The sequence below is a fragment of the Mustelus asterias genome, chromosome 3, assembly GCF_964213995.1.
Source record: "Mustelus asterias chromosome 3, sMusAst1.hap1.1, whole genome shotgun sequence".
NCBI lineage: Eukaryota > Metazoa > Chordata > Chondrichthyes > Carcharhiniformes > Triakidae > Mustelus > Mustelus asterias.
Window position 1 is genome coordinate 147913816 of NC_135803.1, and position 20436 is coordinate 147934251.

At 47.3% G+C, this 20436-nt stretch overlaps 1 protein-coding gene across 2 annotated transcripts in view; it reads left to right on the forward strand.

Moving 5' to 3' along the window:
* The window catches only part of LOC144491702 (ubiquitin-like modifier-activating enzyme 1), a 288773-nt gene that overhangs the window by 44587 nt on the left and 223750 nt on the right, over nt 1-20436 (forward strand). For both annotated transcript variants that reach the window (XM_078209895.1, XM_078209896.1), the window contains exons 14-15: nt 5289-5454; nt 10135-10331. In XM_078209895.1, the coding sequence (XP_078066021.1) occupies nt 5289-5454; nt 10135-10331 (363 nt within the window). The remainder of the gene's footprint in view (nt 1-5288; nt 5455-10134; nt 10332-20436) is intronic.

A 20436-nucleotide genomic window follows, 5' to 3' on the forward strand; every position in this document is an offset into this window, starting at 1 on the left:
GCCTGATAGCAGAGCGTGTCTTTGTAACTGGAGATTCTGTTAACTTGGCCAAGGATATAAAGGGTAGTGGAGGATGGCATCATTAGTCAAGGTGACCAAGCATTGGAGTCACGATCTTGTGACATCTGGAGTCGGGGATTTGACAATGTATTTGGAGAGAATATTAACCCTTGTTGTAATGGGATAGAGAAAGTCTCGCATTGGCTTCAGAATGTCCCAAAGTGGTTTACATAATTTAAATTTCGGTGAAATATAGTTTTTTTTTATTCGTTCATGGGATGTGGGCGTCGCTGGCTGGGCCAGCATTTATTGCCCATCCCCAAGACATTTAAGTGTCAACCACATTGCTGTGGCTCTGGAGTCACATGTAGGCCAGACTGGGTAAGGATGGCAGATTTCCTTCCCTAAAGGACATTAGTGAACCAGATGGGTTTTTCTGACAATCCCGCCACACCAGCTGGTGGAATTTGAATTCAATAAAAAAAAATCTGGAATTAAGAATCTACTGATGACCATAAAATCATAGTCGGAAAAACCCATCTGGTTCACTAATGTCCTTTCGGGAAGGAAATCTGCCGCACTTATCTGGTCTGGCCTACATGTGACTCCAGAGCCACAGCAATGTGGTTGACTCTCAACTGCCCTCCAAGGGTAACTCAGGATGGGCAATAAATGCTGGCCCAGCCAGCGACGCCCATGTCCCACAAAAGAATGAAAAAAAAATATCGCTAATGGTTTCATGGTCATCGTTGAATTCAAATATCATTATCTGCCATTGTGGGGTTCAAACCCAGGTCCCCAGACCCTGGGTCTCTGGATTACTAGTCTTGTGACAATACCACTGTGCTACAGCCTCTCTGTAGAGTGTTGTGACATTGGAATGCAGCAGCTAACTTGTGCACAGCAAGATCCCACAAATAGCATCCTTATAGCATCTTCTTTTCAAAACAGTGAATCTTTTGCCTGTGAGAGCAGAGAACACCTCCCAACCATGTTGCACTCTGTCACTGATCTGATTATTTTGGATCTGTCCCGGTGACACAGGTGGCTTTTCCATTCACCTCCCACCCCTCCCTCCCCGTGTTGGTGTCTGTACATCTTTAAGTTTATGTCATGCCTCATCCCAGCTGGGGATCTGTTGGAATGTTACAATTTGCATTCCGTGCCCCTGGGCTGTGGAGGTAGATAATGTGCCAGGTACCCCGTTCCTGAATGCCACACAGCCACCTGCACGGTGGCACAGTGGTTAGCACTGCTGCCTCACAACACTAGGGACCCGGGTTCGATTCCCGGCTTGGGTCACTGCCTGTGTGGAGTTTGCACGTTCTCCCCGTGTCTGCGTGGGTTTCCTCCGGGTGCTCCGGTTTCCTCCCACAGTCCAAAGATGTGTGGGTTAGGTGCATTGGCCATGCTAAAAAAATGTCCCTTAGTGTCAGGGGGGCTAGCTGGGGTAAATGCATGGGGTTATGGGGATAGGGCCTGGGTGGGATTGTGGTCGGTGCAGACTCGATGGGCCGAATGACCTCCTTCTGCACTGTAGGATTCTATGTTTCTCAATGTCAGGAAACACTTTTTCACAAATGGTAACAGAAATTTGGAACTTTTTCTCCCCCCAGAAAGCAGCAGATGTCAAAGGTTAATTTAACATTTCAAAATGGAGATTGATACTTTTGTTAGGCAGGAGCAGAGAGGGTTTTAGAACCAAAGTGTGTAGCTGGAGATCTAATTGTTCGGGAGAACAGGCTGAAGGAGCTGAATGGTTTATTTGAGTTCCTACATCACATCCTTTATTGTGTCGAGGTGGGATGTGCAGAATCCTCATCCAAGCCCAGGTCACTTCCAAGATCTACTGATCCAATGGTCTCCTGGTCATTCTCTCCATCTACCTCCCTGTGTAGAGTTTTCACGTTCTCCCTGTGTCTGCGTGGGTTTCCTTCGGGAGCTCCGGTTTCCTCCCACAGTCCGAAAGATGTGCCTGTTAGGTGGATTAGCTGTGGTAAATGTGCAGGATTGCAGCGATAGGGAGGGGGGGGGGGGGGGGGGGGGGGGGGCCTGGGGAAGATGCTCTTTCGGAGTCGGTACAGATTCAATGGGCCAAATGGCCTCCTTTTGCACTGTGGGGATTCTATGAGCTCCCTCCATAAACTTCAACTCAGTCAAAGCTCTGTATCCCATCTGCGCCAAACTGTCTTAGCCCGTCTAGTCCTGTGCCTGTTGGCCCCCAAGGCCCCAGGGCAACTTTAAATCCTCACCCTTGTCTTTGTCCCTTTGCCACTCCCATTCTCTGTGAGCTCTTCCATCCCTACCACCCCATTCCCCTAAAGATCCTCCTTCCTCGGCACTCTTCCCTCAAGAATCTCCTCAAGAAGCTACCCTCCTGGACCAGGCTTTTGTTCACTGCTCCTCGAGTCTGGCTAGGCATTCATTCCTCAAGATGCTTCTGCGACACTTGCTTTGAAAGGTTCCCCTTTGTTCATGAAAGCAAATGGGCTTTGTTGTTGTTCTGCATCCGCGTTGCATGACTCCTCTTGTGGTCAGCCATCAGCCTTTGATCCACCAGGCAGGCAAACAATCAACAAAAAACACACCAGGGACAGAACAGAAAGCTTAAGCATGAAACATTTGTCTGACAGCAGAAACTCTCTAGAAGGGAGTAAATATTTGGAGAGTCAGCACGGTGCCTTGTTGGGGGGAAAGAATCTCGATGGAGGGTACAGGCATAAAACCAAAGTCCATTAAAGCTGTTGGAGTGGGAAGAATCAGCTGAGGCATCTCGGCAGTACACGTGCTTTTAATCAGCCTTTAATTCGAGGCGGGGTTTCAGAAAACAATCCAGTCATTCAGACGACAGAAAGAGAGGAAAAAAATTAGCTTCAAACAGCCTGGGGAAAATTTCACAACTGGCTGAGGGAGGGACCAGCTCTCGGATTAGAGAACCCATCCTCTGGACTCCATTTATCCTGCTGGGACCACAGAGGCATCGCTCACTCGGGCGGCACAGCGGTTAGCACTGCTGCCTCACAGCACCAGGGACACGGGTTCATTTCCCAGCTTGGGTCACTGTCTGTGCGGAGTCTGCACATTCTCCACGTGTCTGCATGGGTTTCCTCCCACAGTCCGAAAGACGTGCCGGTTAGGGTGTATTGACCTGAACAGGCGCCAGAGTGTGGCGACTAGGGGATTTTTCACAGTAACTTCATTGCAGTGTGAATGTAAGCCTTACTTGTGACAATAATAAATAGATTTTAAACTTTTTAACCCTGTTAAAGTCCACACCTGTGTAGGGAAGGTGGTCACGATGTGGAGATGCCGGTGTTGGACTGGGGTAAACACAGTAAGAAGTTTAACAACACCAGGTTAAAGTCCAACAGGTTTATTTGGTAGCAAAAGCCACACAAGCTTTCGGAGCCTTAAGCCCCTTCTTCAGGTGAGTGGGAATTCTGTTCACAAACAGGGCATATAAAGACACAAACTCAATTTACATGAATAATGGTTGGAATGCGAATACTTACAGCTGATCAAGTCTTTAAGATACAAACAATGTGAGTGGAGGGAGCATCAAGACCGGTTAAAGATGTGTATTGTCTCCAGACAGGACAGCCAGTGAGACTCTGCAGGTCCAGGCAAGCTGTGGGGATTACAGATAGTGTGACATGAGGTGGTGGCATACTGGTAGTGTCACTAGATTAGTGATAGCTTTAATAGTTTGTCGATTTATTTATCAATGTCACAAGTTACTGTGAAAATCCCCGAGTCGCCACACTGCGGTGCCAGTTCGGGTACACTGAGGGAGAATTTAGCACAGCCAAAGCACCTAACCAGCATGTCTTTCAGACTGTGGGAGGAAACCGGAGCACCCGGAGGAAACCCACGCAGACATGGGGAGAACGTGCAGACTCCGCACAGACAGTGACCCAAGCCGGGAATCGAACCCGGGTCCCTGGAGCTGTGAGGCAGCAGCGCTAACCACTTGTGCTACCGTGCTGCCCCAAACCACTGTGCTACCGAGCCGCCACTTTGGGCTGGACATCCCCAACAACAGAGGGAACACTTTCTCTGTATCTACCCTAACAACTCCTAAAATTGCCTTAAACATCTCAATTACATCACCCCTTGCCCACTCGAGTCTAGTCAATGCAAATTGGCCTACTCCTGCTCCTAATTTGTATGTTCGTATATGGAATCAAAGTTGAGGATTTTAAAATGCCTGCAGTGGAGTAGTTGATAGAACTTACAATAACGTGAATCTAACTGGATTGTTGTCCAATTGTGCAGTGCATATTGTAATGTCCAAATGATGTGAGGAGTTGTGGGTTTTAAGCAAAAAGAAAAGTAGAATGCACGCGTAGATTCAAACTTAAACACAACAGATTTATTCTAGGACCTCTTGCCTAACAGAGTATTGTGTGTCTGTGTATATACAGCAGTTGACCTTCTGTGATAGATGCCTGGCCATTTACAGCACAGAAGGAGGCCATTTAGCCCATCGTATCAGACTCCCACCACCCTCCACGTGAAAACATTTCTCCTCAACTCCCCTCTTAGCCTTCTACCTCTAACCTTAACTCTATGGCCCCTCAGCTAAGGGAAATAGTGCCTTTCTAACCACTCTATCTTGCCTCCCCACCCACCCCCATGATCTTGTACATACACCTCTCTCAGGTCCCCTCTCAACTCCAAGGAAAACATTCCCAGCCTATCCACTCTTTCCTCATCGCTCAGACCCTCCAGCCCAGGTTTCAGATTCGAATATTTCCTCTTCAATGGCGGGGGGGGGGGGGGTGTGGGTTGGGGGGTTGGTGTGGGGGTGGGGGGGGTTGGGATTGACTCTGGGAGTGGGGGGGGGTGGGGGGATTGACTCTGAGAGTGGGGGGGGGCAGCGGGGATTGACTCTGGGAGTGGGGGTGGGTTGGGGGGTTGGTTGGGGGGGGTGGGGGGGTTAGTGGGGAGGGTTGGGATTGACTCTGGGGGTGGGGGAGGGTGGGGTGTTGGTGGGGGGATTGACTCTGGGAGTGGGGGGGAGGCAGTGGGGGTTGGGGGGGTGGGGGGATTGACTCTGGGAGGGGGGGGCAGTGGGGGTTGGGGGGGTGGGGGGATTGACTCAAGGTATTCAGAAGGTGGCTCACTTTCTCGGGGGCTGCAAGTCCTGCAGGAGATGCTGTAGAATGGGCCATGTAGGGCAGTGAGTTGGGGGAGGAGGGTGGGATGATTTCTGTTGTGTTGTAGGGGGTGATTGTTGTAGAGGAACGCTAACATAGCTTGACCTGTATTTTTTAAACACGGTACAGAAAATGAAGTCCGAAACAGCTGCAGCAGCTGTGAGAAAGATGAATCCTTCTGTGCGAATCACAGCCCATGAGAACCGTGTTGGAGCAGAGACGGGGAACGTCTATCACCAGGATTTCTTTGAGAATCTGAATGGAGTGGCCAACGCGTTGGACAATGTGGAGACACGTAAGTGACTGTGTTTCTATGAATAAAGATTGACCACCAGATCGGCTTTGATATATAAATACAACAGTAAAAAGGGACTCGCTCTTCAACAAGTAGAAGCCCACACCTTGATGCATGTTTGCATTGGTTACCAAAAAAAGAACTGGCTTACATTTATATAGCGCCTTTAGCAACCTCAGGCTATCCCTATGTTCTTTGCTGCCGGTGGTACTAATAGTCGCTGCTGGAGTGTAGATTGCAGAAGCCAATTTGTGCACAGCAAGCTCCCACAACATACAACATCATGACAAGGCGAGTAATCCACCTCCTGATTCCCCAAAGCCTGTCCACCATCGACAAGGCACAAGTCAGGAGCGTGATGGAATACTCCCCACTTGCCTGGATGGGAGCAGCTCCAACAACACTCAAGAGGCTCAACACCATCCAGGACAAAGCAGCCCCGCTTGATTGACACCACATCCACAAACACCCACTGCCTCCACCACCGACGCTCAGTAGCAGCAGTGTGTACCATCTACAAGATGCACTGCAGCAATTCACTAAAGATCTTCTCGGCCTTTTGGCTAAGATCAAGTGTAGTATGGAGAGGATGCTGCACTTGGTTGAGGTCATTAGGTTACACTGAGGCTTCATATGTTTCATATGAAGCAATTTTTAAAAGCGGCATCTCGGCCTTTTGGCTAAGATGCAAATGAGCCCAAGTCTTGGAGGAGGAACCTCCCCCTTCTCCAATCAGCTTGGCTCATGTAGATCAGGCCCAGGACAGGGTGGTTTGGTCGCTTGCCCTGTCTTGTCAGCCTGGATCGGAAATGTCTCAACTTGTTGAGACTCTGAATTGGATTTGATTTGATTTGATTGAATTGGAAAAGTATTAAAAAAAAATTCACTAAAGATCCCTAGACAGCACCTTCTAAACCCATGATCACTTCCATCTAGAAGGACAAGGGCAGCAGATACATGGGAACACCACCACCTGCAACATCCCCTCACAAGCCACTCACCATCCTGACTTGGAAATGTATCGCCGTTCCTTCACAGTCCTGGAATTCCCTCTCTAACGGCATTGTGGGTCAACCCACAGCACGTGGACTGCAGCGATTCAAGAAGGCAGCTCACCACCACCACCACCTTAGGTGGATTGGCCATGCTAAATTGTCCATTAGTGTCAGGGGGATTAGCAGGGTAAAAATACTGGGTTACTGGGATAGGGTCTGCGTGAGATCATTGTCGGTACAAACTCAATGGGCCGAATGGCCTCCTTCTGCACTGTAGGAATTCTATAATTCTCAAGGGAAATTAGGGATGGGCAATAAATGCTGGCCAGCCAGCGACACCCATATCCCACGAATGAATAAAAAAGCACAGCAGGATGGCCATTCGGCCTATCTTGTCTATGCCAGTTCTTTGGAAGAGCGACCCAATCAATTCCACTCCCCGTTGATGCTTTTAGTAATACCGGTTCAGAGTCATATTTTGACCAGGGCATCGGAACACTCTCTTGTCTCACTTGTTCGAAATAGTGGCCGGAGGATCTTTGCGTCATTGAATCCCTACAGTGCAGAAGGAGGCCATTCGGCCCATCTGACCTGCACCGACAACAATCCCACCCAGGCCTTATCCCTGTAACCCCATGCATTTATCCTAGCTAGTTCTCCTGACACTATGGACAATCAACCTAACCCACATATCTTTGAACTGTGGGAGGAAACCGGAGCACCCAGAGGAAACGCACGCAGACACTGGGAGAACGTGCAAACTCCATCTAGATGGCCGGAATTGAACCTGGACCCCTGGCGCTGTGAAGCAGCAGTGCTAACCACTGTGCCACCGTGCTGCCCGCAAGGGTAAACCGTGGTGGTGCGGTGGCACAGTGGTTAGCACTGCTGCTTCACAGTGTCAGGGACCCGGGTCCGATTCTCGGCTTGGGTCACTGTCTGCGCGGAGTCTGCACGTTCTCCCCGTGTCTGCGTGGGCTTCCTCTGGGTGCTCTGGTTTCCTCCCACAGTCCGAAAGACATACTGGTTAGGTGCATTGGCCGTGCTAAATTCTCCCTCACTGTACCCCCGAATAGGCGCCGAGTGTGGCGACTAGGGGATTTTCACAGTAATTTCATTGCAGTGTTAATATAAGCCTACTTGTGACACTAATAAATAAACTTAACTTAAACCAGAACCTGGGTTTAATGTTTTGTATGAAAGACTGCACCTCTGACAGTGCAGCCCGCCCTCAGTGCTGCATTGGTGTTTCAGCCTCCATTATGCATCCAGGTCTTTGGTGGGAAACGTAAGTGCAGAACCTTCTGATCTAAGAGTTGAGAGTGCTACCACTGAGCAGTGACCGCAAGTCTCCAAATGTGTTTCATAAATCTCCTTGCATGAATATTTTTTGCCCTCATCCTCACTGGATACAAACTTGTTCTTTCACCTCGGGAACCCGATTTCAGTTTGGAGATGGAAGTCTCTCTGTAAACACAACCAGTTTGGAAGAGATGGCGGCCCGGTGGTGATGTCACTGGACTAGTAATCCAGAAGCCCAGGCTAGTGGTCTTGGGCCACGGGTTCCAATCCCACCACAGCCAGTGGTGGAGTTTAAATTCAATTAACAGAAGATAAATCTGGAATTGAAAGCTAGCCTCAGTAATGGTGACCATGACAGCAAACAATCATCGAATATTGTAAAAACCCATCCCGTTCACTAATGGGAAGGAAATCTGCCATCCTTACCTGGCCTGGCCTACAGACCGAGAACAATGTGGTTGACTCTTAACTGCCCTCTGCAATGGCTCTCGGGCAGTTAAGGATGGGCAACAACTGTTGGCCTTGCCAGTGTCACCCACATCTCATGAAAGAATGAATGTTTAAAAAGTCACCTTTGAAACCCAGGTTGGAGTGAAGCAGGTTTAAGTGCTGAAACACCCCTCACTATAACGGACCAATGGGCAACATCTTGGGCGGGAATTCCCGGCCGCGCTCACCCCAAGATTGGACAATTCCGCCCGAGGTCAACGGAACATTGCATGGTCCGCCCCTCCCCCACCCGCCCACTAGGCAGGCGGGATGGTAAAATTCCACCCCTTGTGTTTCTATCTTTCCGACGTTATACATCTGATTTCTCAGTGCCTGTGGAAGTCCCGATGTGAGGCGATAATCTCAACAGTTGTTCAAAACAACAGCAAAGAAAGGTGATCTTCGTATTTAGCCCCAGTTGACAGTTCATTCTTTATTAATTTAACTGGAGTTCTGCTGCAGAACATTATTAGTCTGGAACCAATCCCGTGAATAAATTCACTGCACCTATTAATGACTCAGAGAAACAAAAAGGTTCCTTAAATACTGAGTATTTAACAGCATAGCAACCATTCAGGAACGATTACACCAAATACAACAGAGGTATGTTGGTTGTGTGGGGGGGGGCGGTGGTTGGAGCGGGGGGTAGGTTGGGGGGGTGGGATTTGGGGGGGAGGCGGTGGTGAGTATTTGAGTATTGTCAAGGGGGCTGAGTGAGTATTGTCAAGGGGGGTGAGTATTGTCAGGGGGGTTGAGTATTGTCAAGGGGGGTGAGTATTGTCAGGGGGGGTCAGTATTTGAGTATTGTCAAGGGGGGCAAGTATTGTCGGGGGGGGGGGGGGGGGGGGTTGAGTATTGTCCAGGGGGGTGAGTATTGTCAGGAGTAGGAATGGAGGATTGTCCGAGGGGGTTTGAGTATTGTTGGGGGTTTTGAGTATTGTTGGGGGGGTTGAGTATTGTCGGGGGGGTTGAGTATTGTTGGGGGGGTATAGCCTGCTGAAAATTGAATGCTGAACAAGCAATTGGAAGAAGCAAGCAATGGAGATGCCAAGGGAGGTGATAGAGTTAAAACTGGGTGTCCTTAATATACACATCTGTCCTAACTGCAGATGTGGGAAAAAAACCAGTGTTAACGACACTTTAGCCCTGATTGGATTGGTAAGAATGGAATCCAGTAAAGGCAGTGACACCAAGCTAGACTAAGGAGAGGCGTTGACGGAGGGCAGTGCGATCACTCATGATGCTGAGAGTGAATGCACCACAGGCACACACAATGTCACTGCAACTTACTTCTGGGCCAGTGAAGATTAGAAGAAAATCTGACAGGAGAAATCCAAACATGGAGTTGTTGGAATCGGGGACATAGATTAAAGAAATGGGAACACCTTCAAGGCCTTGAGAGGAAAGGGCGGTCCAAGATGTATAGTCGTTTGCGAGGTTTGAAAAGCCCAAAGTGATTTTATTTTCAATAAGTGAGTGATAAAAGATTTGGGGACAATACTTGGGAGAAGAAAACTATCTCAGAGGGAAGTTAAGAGCCAACCCCATTGTTGCTGTGAGTCTGGAGTCATGTGTAGACCATACCATGCAAGGAACAGCAGATTTCCTTGCTTAAGGGCATTATTGAACCAGATGGGTTTTTACAACAACCCATGGTAGTTATCATGGTCACTATTACTGAGGTTAGTTTTGTATTTCAGATTTTATTAATTGAATTCAGCTTCCACCAGCTGTTGTGGTGGTATTTGAACCCACGTCCCCAGCGCATTAACCTGGTCTTCTGGATTATTAATCCATGGCACCGCCATCTCCGGCGATAATAGATGCAAGTTGTTGTTGTAAAGATGTATGGTTCCGGAGGAATTTCGCTGACAATATCCCATTTTGCTTCCAGGGAAATACGTGGATAGCCTCTGTGTGTTCTACCAGAAACCACTGCTAGAATCAGGTACTCTGGGCACAAAAGGACACCTACAGGTCATTGTTCCTCACCTTACGGAGTCCTACGGATCCAGTGGCGACCCTACGGAACATTCTATTCCCATTTGTACGCTCAGGAACTTTCCCAATGCTATTGAGCATACATTGCAGGTAATCACAAAGAAGGTGGATGTTGTGTTGAGGGGCCGTGAGTATCATCTAGCCTGTGTCAGAGGGGGCGGAGGAGTGTTGGAGCTTTGCTGCTAATACGAATACGCGTAGGTATTCCTAAATTAAAGACCCAAATCTTCTATAGCGCTGCCGATGGTGAGGGAGAGGGTATTTTGTATCGTCAGGAATGCGATACAGGTATATATTTCCTCATGGATGAATAGCAATTGCTGTTGAGTCAACACTGGGTGAATTTATGTTACTGTAGACATCCTGGCTCTGGCACGGGGTGTTCCCGGTGACTTTCTTTCTCCTTTCTCCTGAAGAGTGAGACAGAAAGGTGCGTGTGAAAAGCAAGAGGAATGCGACTGACAGGAAATGGACACCAGGTGTGTTATCTCCAAAAATGTGAAGCAATCCGCCATGGCGTTGCTCAAGGAGATTAAGCTATATTTATGTTATTATCTCATGAAGAGAATTTTGTCTTGGATTGAGCAGCCTGCTGGAAATTGCTGGAAATTCTCAGGCCTGGCAGCATCCGTAGAGAGAAAAATAATGGGCTGGACTTTCCACGCAATCCCCCCCACAGCGTGTCTACCAACAGCGGAGGTGGCCCGCCATTGGCCAGTAGCAGGATCTTCCAATCCCGCCACTGTCAACGGGGTTTCCCGTTGTTCACAACCACCAGGGAACCCACGGTTGTGGGTAGGCAGCAACGGCCAGGGGAGGCGATGGCCTAGCGGTATTATCGCTGGACTATTGATCCAGAAACTCAGCTAATGTTCTGGGGATCCAGGTTCGAATCCCGCCACGGCAGATGGTGGAATTTGAATTCAATTTTTAAAAAAATCTGGAATTAAGAATCTACTGATGACCATGAAGCCATTGTCAATTGTCGGAAAAACCCATCTGGTTCACTAACGTCCTTTAGGGAAGGAAATCTGCTGTCCTTACCTGGTCTGGTCTACATGTGACTCCAGAGCCACAGCAATGTGGTTGACTCTCAACTGCCCTTTGAAATGGCCTAGCAAACCACTCAGAGACTATTTCCTCGGGTGGATGTAGCAGTTACTAGGGGGCATAACTATAAGGTTCGTGGTGGAAGATATAGGAGGGATGTACGAGGTAGGTTCTTTACTCAGAGAGGAATGGACTGCCTGCTGTGATAGTGGAGTCGGACACTTTAGGAACTTTCAAGCGGTTATTGGATAGGCACATGGAGCACACTAGAATGATAGGGAGTGGGATAGCTTGATCTTGGTTTTGGAAAAGATTCGGCACAACATCGTGGGCCAAAGGGCCTGTACTGTGCTGTACTGTTCTATGTTCTAGTTGTATCAATCGCTACAAAGTCTCAACAAAGCCCTAATGGCATTGTGGGTCAAGATGTGGAGATGCTGGCGTTAGACTGGGGTAAACACAGTATGAAGTTTAACAACACCAGGTTAAAGTCCAACAGGTTTATTTGGTAGCAAAAGCCACACAAGCTTTCGGAGCTCCAAGCCCCTTCTTCAGGTGAGTGGGAATTCTGTTCACAAACAGGGCATATAAGAGTCTGTGTCTTTATATGCCCTGTTTGTGAACAGAATTCCCACTCACCTGAAGAAGGGACTTGGAGCTCCGAAAGCTTGTGTGGCTTTTGCTACCAAATAAACCTGTTGGACTTTAACCTGGTGTTGTTAAACTTCTTATTGTGGGTCAACCCACAGCACGTGGACTGCAGCGATTCAAGAAGGCAGCTCACCACCACCTTCTCAAGGGCAACTAGGGATGGGCAATAAATGCTGGCCATTCAGTGACGGCCATGTCCCACAAATGTTGTGTCCAGTGTTATAGGTGATTGACCCTTCTTCAAAGCAGGTCGCTGACCTGGAGCACTAGTTCTGTTTATTCTGCGCAGGTGCTGCCTGACCTGCCGAGTCTTTCTGGAACTTTCTGTTGGATTGATTTCACATTTCCAGCATCTGCAGTGTTTGGTTTTGTGAAATTGCATCTTAATGATTGGATGTTTTTTATTGTGGTTTTTTTGGGATTGAGGTTTCCTGTTTCTGTTCAGTTTCAATTCATTCAAAGCCCATTCGCTTAAAATTGAGTCAATATGTTCCCTTGCCTTAATAAATGAAATTTTAGGTTCTTGGCTTTTCAAACCCAGGCCCAGACAGCAAGGTGGTACTAAGATCATGGCAGATATTGGGAAGGAGTTGAGAGGGAATGGGGACATGCGATTAAGCTACATTGTGAGTTACACATCCACCAGAGATAGACAGTAAGGGAAAGTTGGACAGGCTAGGCTTGTATCTGTTAGGAGTTTAGAAGAGTAAGAGTGACTTGATTAAGACATATTAGATCCTGAGGGAACTTAATGTGGATGTGCAAAGGATGTACCCTCTTGTTGGAGAATCTCGAACTAGGGGCCGCTATTTAAAAATAAGGGGTTGCCCGTTTAAGACAGAGATGAGGGTTTTCACAGAGGGTTGTAAGACTTTGGAATGAAAGACCTTGGAATTCTCTTCCTCAAAAGGCAGTTGAATCAGAGTCTTTGAATATCTTTAAGACTGAAATAGATCAATTCTGGATAAGCAAGGGGGTGAAAGGTTATCAGGGGTAGGCAAGAATGTGAACTTGATGTTAAAGTGAGATCAGCCATGGTCTTAATGAACGTTGGAGCAGGGTGGAGGGGCCCGCTCCTGCTCCTAATTCATATATTCACATGTTCTCCAACTCACTGGCTCGCACATTGCGGGCGGGGTTTTTCTGACCGCGTTCGCCCCAAAACCGGAAAATCCCGCCCGAGGTCGACAAAGCTTTGCATGGTCCGCCCCCTCCCCCACCCTCGACAAGTCCTGTGGCAGGCGGGACAGGACAATTCACCCCTGCAACTGGCTGCTGACAGTGTGCACTGCATAAAGTGGCTGGAAATTTATCAAATGATAACAACCTGGAGTTACATTAAACGAGCTTCAGTAAATTTGCCAATGCTGAAAGCATTGTGTGAAGTGTTGAACAAAAATGCTGCTGGGGCGGTGTAATACCACAGGCCATAAGGATATAATCTACTATATTATCCACCCTCCTGTGTTGTAACGTACAGGGAGTCCAGACCTGGCTTAGTCTTTAGGTTAGAAAGCAAGTGAAAATTCAACAGTGTGCAAATCTAATTTATTTTCCAGTTTTAAAGTTATACATTGGGCCCTTATTTTTTATATTTCTTATATATATCTATGTATACATTTTATTCACGGGACATGGGTGTCGTTAGCTGGGCCAGCATTTATTGCCCATCCCTAGAAGCCCTTTGGGGGCAGTTAAGAGTCAACCACATTGCTGTGGCTCTGGAGTCAAATGTAGGCCAGACCAGGTAAGGACGGCAGATTTCCTTCCCTAAAGGGCATTAGTGAACCAGATGGGTTTTTTCGACAATGGTTTCATGGCCATCGGTAGATTCTTAATACCCAGATATTTCTTATTGAATCCATCTGCGTTGGAGGGATTCGAACTCGGGTCCCCAGAACAGTAGCACAGTGGTTAGCACTGCTGCTTCACAGCTCCAGGGTCCCGGGTTCGATTCCCGGCTCGGGTCACTGTCTGTGTGGAGTTTGCACATTCTCCTCGTGTCTGCGTGGGTTTCCTCCGGGTGCTCCGGTTTCCTCCCACAGTCCAAAGATGTGCGGGTTAGGTTGATTGGCCAGGTTAAAAATTTCCCCTTAGAGTCCTGAGATGTGTAGGTTTGAGGGATTAGCAGGTAAATATGTGGGGATGGGCCTGGGTGGGATTGTGGTCGGTGCAGACTCGATGGGCCGAATGGCCTCCTTCTGCACTGTAGGGTTTCTATGATTAGCTGAGTTCCTGGATTAATAGTCTAATGATAATACCACTAGGCCATTGCCTCCTCCTCTCCACCAGATGTGTGACATATATATATAGAAATCCCAATTATGATGATCCATGTGCTGGGAAAAGTTTGTGTTTTCTTTTGTGCACTGTCCCTTTAATACCAAAGTGGAGTATTTTGAAATAAGGTTAGTTGGCTTCCTGATTATGACATAGTTGTGTTTAAAGCGCGGATGGATGGATTCCTGAGCGGTAAGGGAATTAAGGGTTATGGGGATCAGGCAGGTAAGTGGTACTGATCCACGTCAGATCAGCCATGATCTTATTGAATGGCGGGGCAGGCTCGAGGGGCTAGATGGCCTACCCCTGCTCCTATTTCTTATGTTCTTAAGAAATTCTCGCATGACCTGAGCCTGTTATGGGGAAGAACGTCTAAGAAGTAAAAGACAAATAGAAAACTAATTGAAGTGGGGTCAGGTCAGTCTGTGTTTCTGTTTGTCAGAATTTGGGTGGGAAAAAACCCAGCAAGGTTCCTTCCAAATGGAACGGTTTTCTGTTTGGCAGAGTTGGAATACATCCTGGTATTGAAACAGGGCTCTGAGATTAGAGCAGAGACTGTGTTACTGTGTGTTATACAGCTGGAAAGGACAGAATATTAAAGGCAGGATGATGAGCGATTGTGGATTCCGTAATACCCATTGCTGCTGTCCCAGAGACCCAGCAGATCTCTGGGAATTCTGTGCCATTGTGACCCAAGTTAGAGAGGGTTCATAGACTTGCGCCTTATAAGTAGCAACCACGTCTGGGGACTTCAGATGGAATGCATAGCTGGTGGATGTGATTTCGGCCAAAATGATTGGAACTTGACCCGTAAGATCTCTCACTTCCCACTCAAAGACTGAGATTGCACGTACATCTGGGCAGGAAGTGATGCGAGTGTTTGTAACTACATGAGACGTAACTTCATTATGTTGGGTATTTAAAGTGAAATTTTCCTTTTTTAATTTGAAATTTCCTTCATCCATTAATGAGAGTTTGAATTATATTGATTATAGCTGGTTTGTTAAGGTAAAGGTTTGAAGCAGGAAATGGTGTCTAGTGTTTTTGTCCAAATTCCTTTCTTTTTAAAAAGTTTTCCATTTCTACAGAGATGATAACACTGTCTACATTTAGGATGTAGCTTGCCTATGTCAACTTGTCATGTCTCCTCATGGGAGCACCGATTTTGGACTCGTAGGCAATTAATGGCTAACTTACCTCCACAGTTTTCATTTGTCAGAGGAACCTGCTGTTGAATTATATAAAAATTTGATGTACGATTTTAAAATGAGGCTTAATATATATTCAGATATCCTTGTTCAATGGTCCCTCCACTCTCTAACCTCACATCAACTAGTACATAATATGGATCATTGGGGCGGCACGATGGTATAGTGGTTAGCATTGCTGCCTCACAGCTCCAGGGTCCTGGGTTCGATTCCTGGCTTGGGTCACTGTCTGTGCAAAGTCTGCACGTTCTCCCCGCGTCTGCGTGGGTTTCCTCCGGATGCTGCGGTTTCCTTCCACACTCCAAAGATGTGCGGATTAGGTTGATTGGGCCATGTTAAAATTGACCCTTAGTGTCCCAGGATGCGTAGGTTAGGAGGATCAGTGGGGTAAACATGTGGGGTGACGGGAATAGGGCCTGGGTGGGATTATGGTCGGTGCAGACTCGATGGGCCAAATGGCCTCCTTCTGCACTGTAGGGTTTCTATGATTCTATGATAATGAAGCTGAGTAATTGAAAAGGCAAGACATGACCTGAGGGGGAAGGGAGAGGAATCAAAGTGATTCATAGAAATGTTATGGCGCAGAAGGAAGCCATTTGGTCTTTTGTTAGTCATTGACCAGTGATGATTACTGGTCTGACCTCCCCCTAAGCCTGATATTAAAAAAAATGTCACCTTGAATTGCCAAGCAACTGAGGTATCCCATCATGCATTAGTCATGGCTTTCCCTTTTTTTAAAAACCCAAATCACATGAATAAAGTTACTAAAAAAGAATTTGAGCTTCTGGCAAATGAGAGCGATAGACATTCAAAGAGGACTCTATTTATGGCAAATTGCCCCAGGATGAATGGGAGTCAATAAGTTTTTAATTAAAATAAAAATGCTCTTTCTTCTTTCTATATATCGTGCAGCTGTACTGGATGTTAGCTCACAGGACAGCTGAATAAACACTAACACAGAATACAAAAGTTTGCCAAAAATAGTTCTTTTCCCCAATTAAAATTTTTGTTCAATGCTAGAATGCAGATTCTTAAAATATAGGAGCAGAAATAGGCCATTCAGCCCATCGAGTCTGCTCCGCCATTCAATCATGGCTGATATGATTCTCATTCCCATTCTCCTGCCTTCTCCCTGTAACCCTTCATGTATGATTATACATTGGATGGTACATAAGCTGCATTCTGCTTTCTATGGTTCCCAATCCTTGTGTGATGTGCTGGCAATGTCCTCTGTGTTGTTTGATATATGGATTGCATCTGAAGCTATGGATTATAGGGAATTCTCACCTTGTCGCATTCAGACCCCTCCTTCAGGTAGAGCAGAGATCAGCACATTGAGAGAGACCAAGAGCAGCACAGACCCTCCAACCCTTACATTTCACATCTTGGGTAGTACCCTTGACCTACTTCCAGATTTCCTCCAAGCGTCCCCACTGTCATCTCAAAATGGTTCTTATTTTCTTTCCTTCACCCACACCCCATCCCCACACTTGCAAAGCACCCCCACCTCCCAGTACGAGACTAATTCCCAACCTTGCCCAGTGCAGTAGCATTTCCTGAATTCTCCCATGTAGTAAGGCAGGATTTTCCAACCTCACTCGCCCCAAAACCAAAAATTCCCGCCTGAGATCAAAGGACCTTTCGGTGGTCCGCCCCTTGCCTGCTACGATTCCCGTGACGGGCAGAATGGGAAAATTCGCCACCGTAGTGTCTGACTCCTGAACATTTCTGCTCCGTCTCATCCACCACTTGCCCCGCCACCCCCACACACACACAGACCACCTCCCACCCCCACCATTTCCTGGTGTAATCAAATCCCCGCACATGTGGTCATAACCATGACATCCCAGTTGTTATAGAATCCCTACAGTACCGAAGGAGGCCATTCGGCCCAGTGAGTCTGTACCGACCACAATCACACTCAGACCCTATTCCCGCAACCCCATGCACTTACCCTGCTAATCCCCCTGACACAAAGGGGCAATTTAGCACGGCCAATCAACCTAACCAGCACATCTTTCAGACTGTGGGAGGAAATTGGAGCACCCGGAGGAAACCAATGCAGACACGGGGAGAATGTGCAGACTCTGCAGAGACAGTGACCCAAGCCGGGAATCGAACCCGGTACCTTGGCGTTGTGAGGTAGCAGTGCTAATCACTGTGCCACCATGTCATGTTCTATAGTATCATTGAAACGTCTTCAGAATGTTTCAGACTTGTTTCTTGAAGTGCAGTGACTGTCTCTGGACAAATATGACAGCCGTTTTGGGCCAATATCATCCTGCAAATAGCAGTGAGATGAGGTACTTCCAGTCAGGAGATGTGGAACTCAGTAGTAAATGCATAGGAACAGGAGAGACCATTCAGCCCCTCTGGTTTGCTCAGCCATTCAGTTAGGACATGGCTGATTGACACCTTAACTCCATGCTGCTGCTTATCCCTGAATAGCAAATAACAAAAATCTATCAATCGCCAACTTGGAAGGTCCAATTGTCACCAGAAAAGGCGACTGGTATCAACCACAGCATCATCCTTGTATGCTGCGCTGTTGATGCCCTGGAGGTTGTTTGATATACGGATTGAATTACGTGTGGTGAACTGAGATGATGGACAGCAGGCTTCCTACCAGCTCATTCGCCAACTACCTCAGTGCCAACACGGACCCAGCTGCCAATTTGGAATGGGCTATTTCGCAAGGTTCAGCACCGCTCATGTTTTTGGTTGTTGGTGCTATTGGCTGAGGTAAAGACAACGGGCATCTCATTGGCAGGACACTGTGAGGGAGGTCCTGCATTTATATATATATTTATTTTTTCTTTTCATTCATGGGACGTGATCGTCGCTGGCTGGGCCAGCTTTTATTGCCCATCCCTAATTGCCCTTGAACTGAGTGGCTTGCTGGATCATTTTGAAGGGCAGTTGAAAGTCAACCACATTGCTGGGGGTCTGGAGTCACATGTAGGCCAGACTGGGTAAGGACGGCAGATTTCCTTCCCTACAGGACATTAGTGAACTAGCGAATTAGCACGTTTCATGGGCATTGGATGTCTCGAAACACTTTACAGCCAATGAATATACTTTTTTCAATTTCGGTTTGAGCAAGCCCTCTCAAACAGCAACAAGATGATGACCAAATGATCTGGGTTTTTTTAATGATGTTGTTTGCACCAAGGCAAACACCCCTGTTGTTCTTCAAAATGGTGCCATTGGGCATCCACACAAGCAGACAGTTGTGGCCTCCGTTTAATAACACGTCCAGAACACGGCACCTTTGACAGTGCAGCACTCCCTCAGTGCTGCAGTGGAGTGTCAGCCCTGATTTTTGTACATAGGTCCTAAGCCACGTGGCCCTAGAACCTTGTGGCTTAGAGGCAAGAGTGTTACAGGCTGAGCTACAGCTGATCCGAAGACTTCACCCAACCGTCACGTGAAGAGAATGTTAGACTAAATCCCCTTGCATAAGGTAAACTAGACAGAACTATTCTGAAAAATCAATAACTAGCTTACAACTAGAAGACTAATGGCCTCTTTAAGCTGTTGGTTCATTCGCTTGTAATTTTTAAACTCCTATTCCAGATGTGTTCAACCTCGGGAGGCAATGGCCTAGTGGTATTATCACTATTAATCCAGAAACTCAGCTAATGTTCTGGGGACCCGGGTTCAAATCCCGCCACAGCAGATGGTGGAATTTGAATTCAATGAAAAATATCTGGGATTAAGAATCTACTGATGACCATGAAACCATTGTCGATTGTCATAAAAACCCATCTAGTTCACTGATGTCCTTTCGGGAAGGAAATCTGCCATCCTTACCTGGTCTGGGCCCACATGTGACTCCAGAGCCACAGCAATGTGGTTGACTCTCAACTGCCCTCCATGGGTAACTAGGGATGGGTAATAAATGCTGGCCCAGCCAGCGACGCCCATGTCCAACGAATGAATAAAAATTGAGATGAGGAGTAATATCTTTACCCAGAGAGTGGTGAATCTATGGAATTCACTACCACAGAAAGTAGTTGAGGCCAAAACACTGTGATTTCAAGAATAGCTCTTGGGGCTAACAGGATCAAAGGATAAGGAGGAATCAGGCTATTGAATTTGATGATCAGTCATGACCCAAATAAATGGCAGAGCAGGCTCAAAGGGCCGAATGGCCTACTCCTGCCTCTAATTTCTACTTTTCCATGTTTAAATACAATCGCATTCAGAATCATTGGCAAGTGGCAATTCAGTTTTTTTTTGTTTCAATCCCAGCTAAACTAAGTGGTGGCTGGGGGCTACGGAGTATTCAACAAATCCCCTGCACATCATTACCCCTCCTCTCCAAGTCCCAGAAGGTGTATTCATCACTTTGGCCACATCAGGTTGTGGGGCGACCTCATAGAAGTCTACAAGATTATGAGGGGCATGGACAGAGTGGATAATCAGAAGCTTTTTCCCAGGGTGGAAGAGACCCTGGGGGGCACAGGTTTAAGGCATGAGGGGCAAGGTTTAAAGGAGATGTATGAGGCAAGTTTTTTCCACAGAGGGTGCCTGGAACTCACTGCCAGGGGAGGTAGTGGAAGCAGATATGATAGTGACTGGACAAATACATGAATAGGATGGGAATAGAGGGATATGATCCCCGGAAGGGTAGGGGGTTTTAGTTCAGTTGTGCAGCATGGTCGGTGCAGGCTTGGAGGCCCGAAGGGCCTGTCCCTGTGCTGTAATTTTCTTTGTTCTATCATATCACTGTCTATGATATCAGTTTTCTGGGCCATTTATCAGAAGCAAATCCAAATGACTCTTCGACCAGACTAATCCCGTTGCGGTTTGTGTAAAGGACTCACTCGAGAAGGATTCCATCCCCCATCGTGACACCATGAGTGAAGCATGGACACTTGACTTCTCAGTGAAGCACACAGTCATCCCTAAGCATCTGTAAAGGCGCTCTTAAACTGGCAGACAGCAGTCCTTGAAGCCAGTCGCAGGAGAGCTGTCTGGAGGGGAATCAGACTATTCCACTT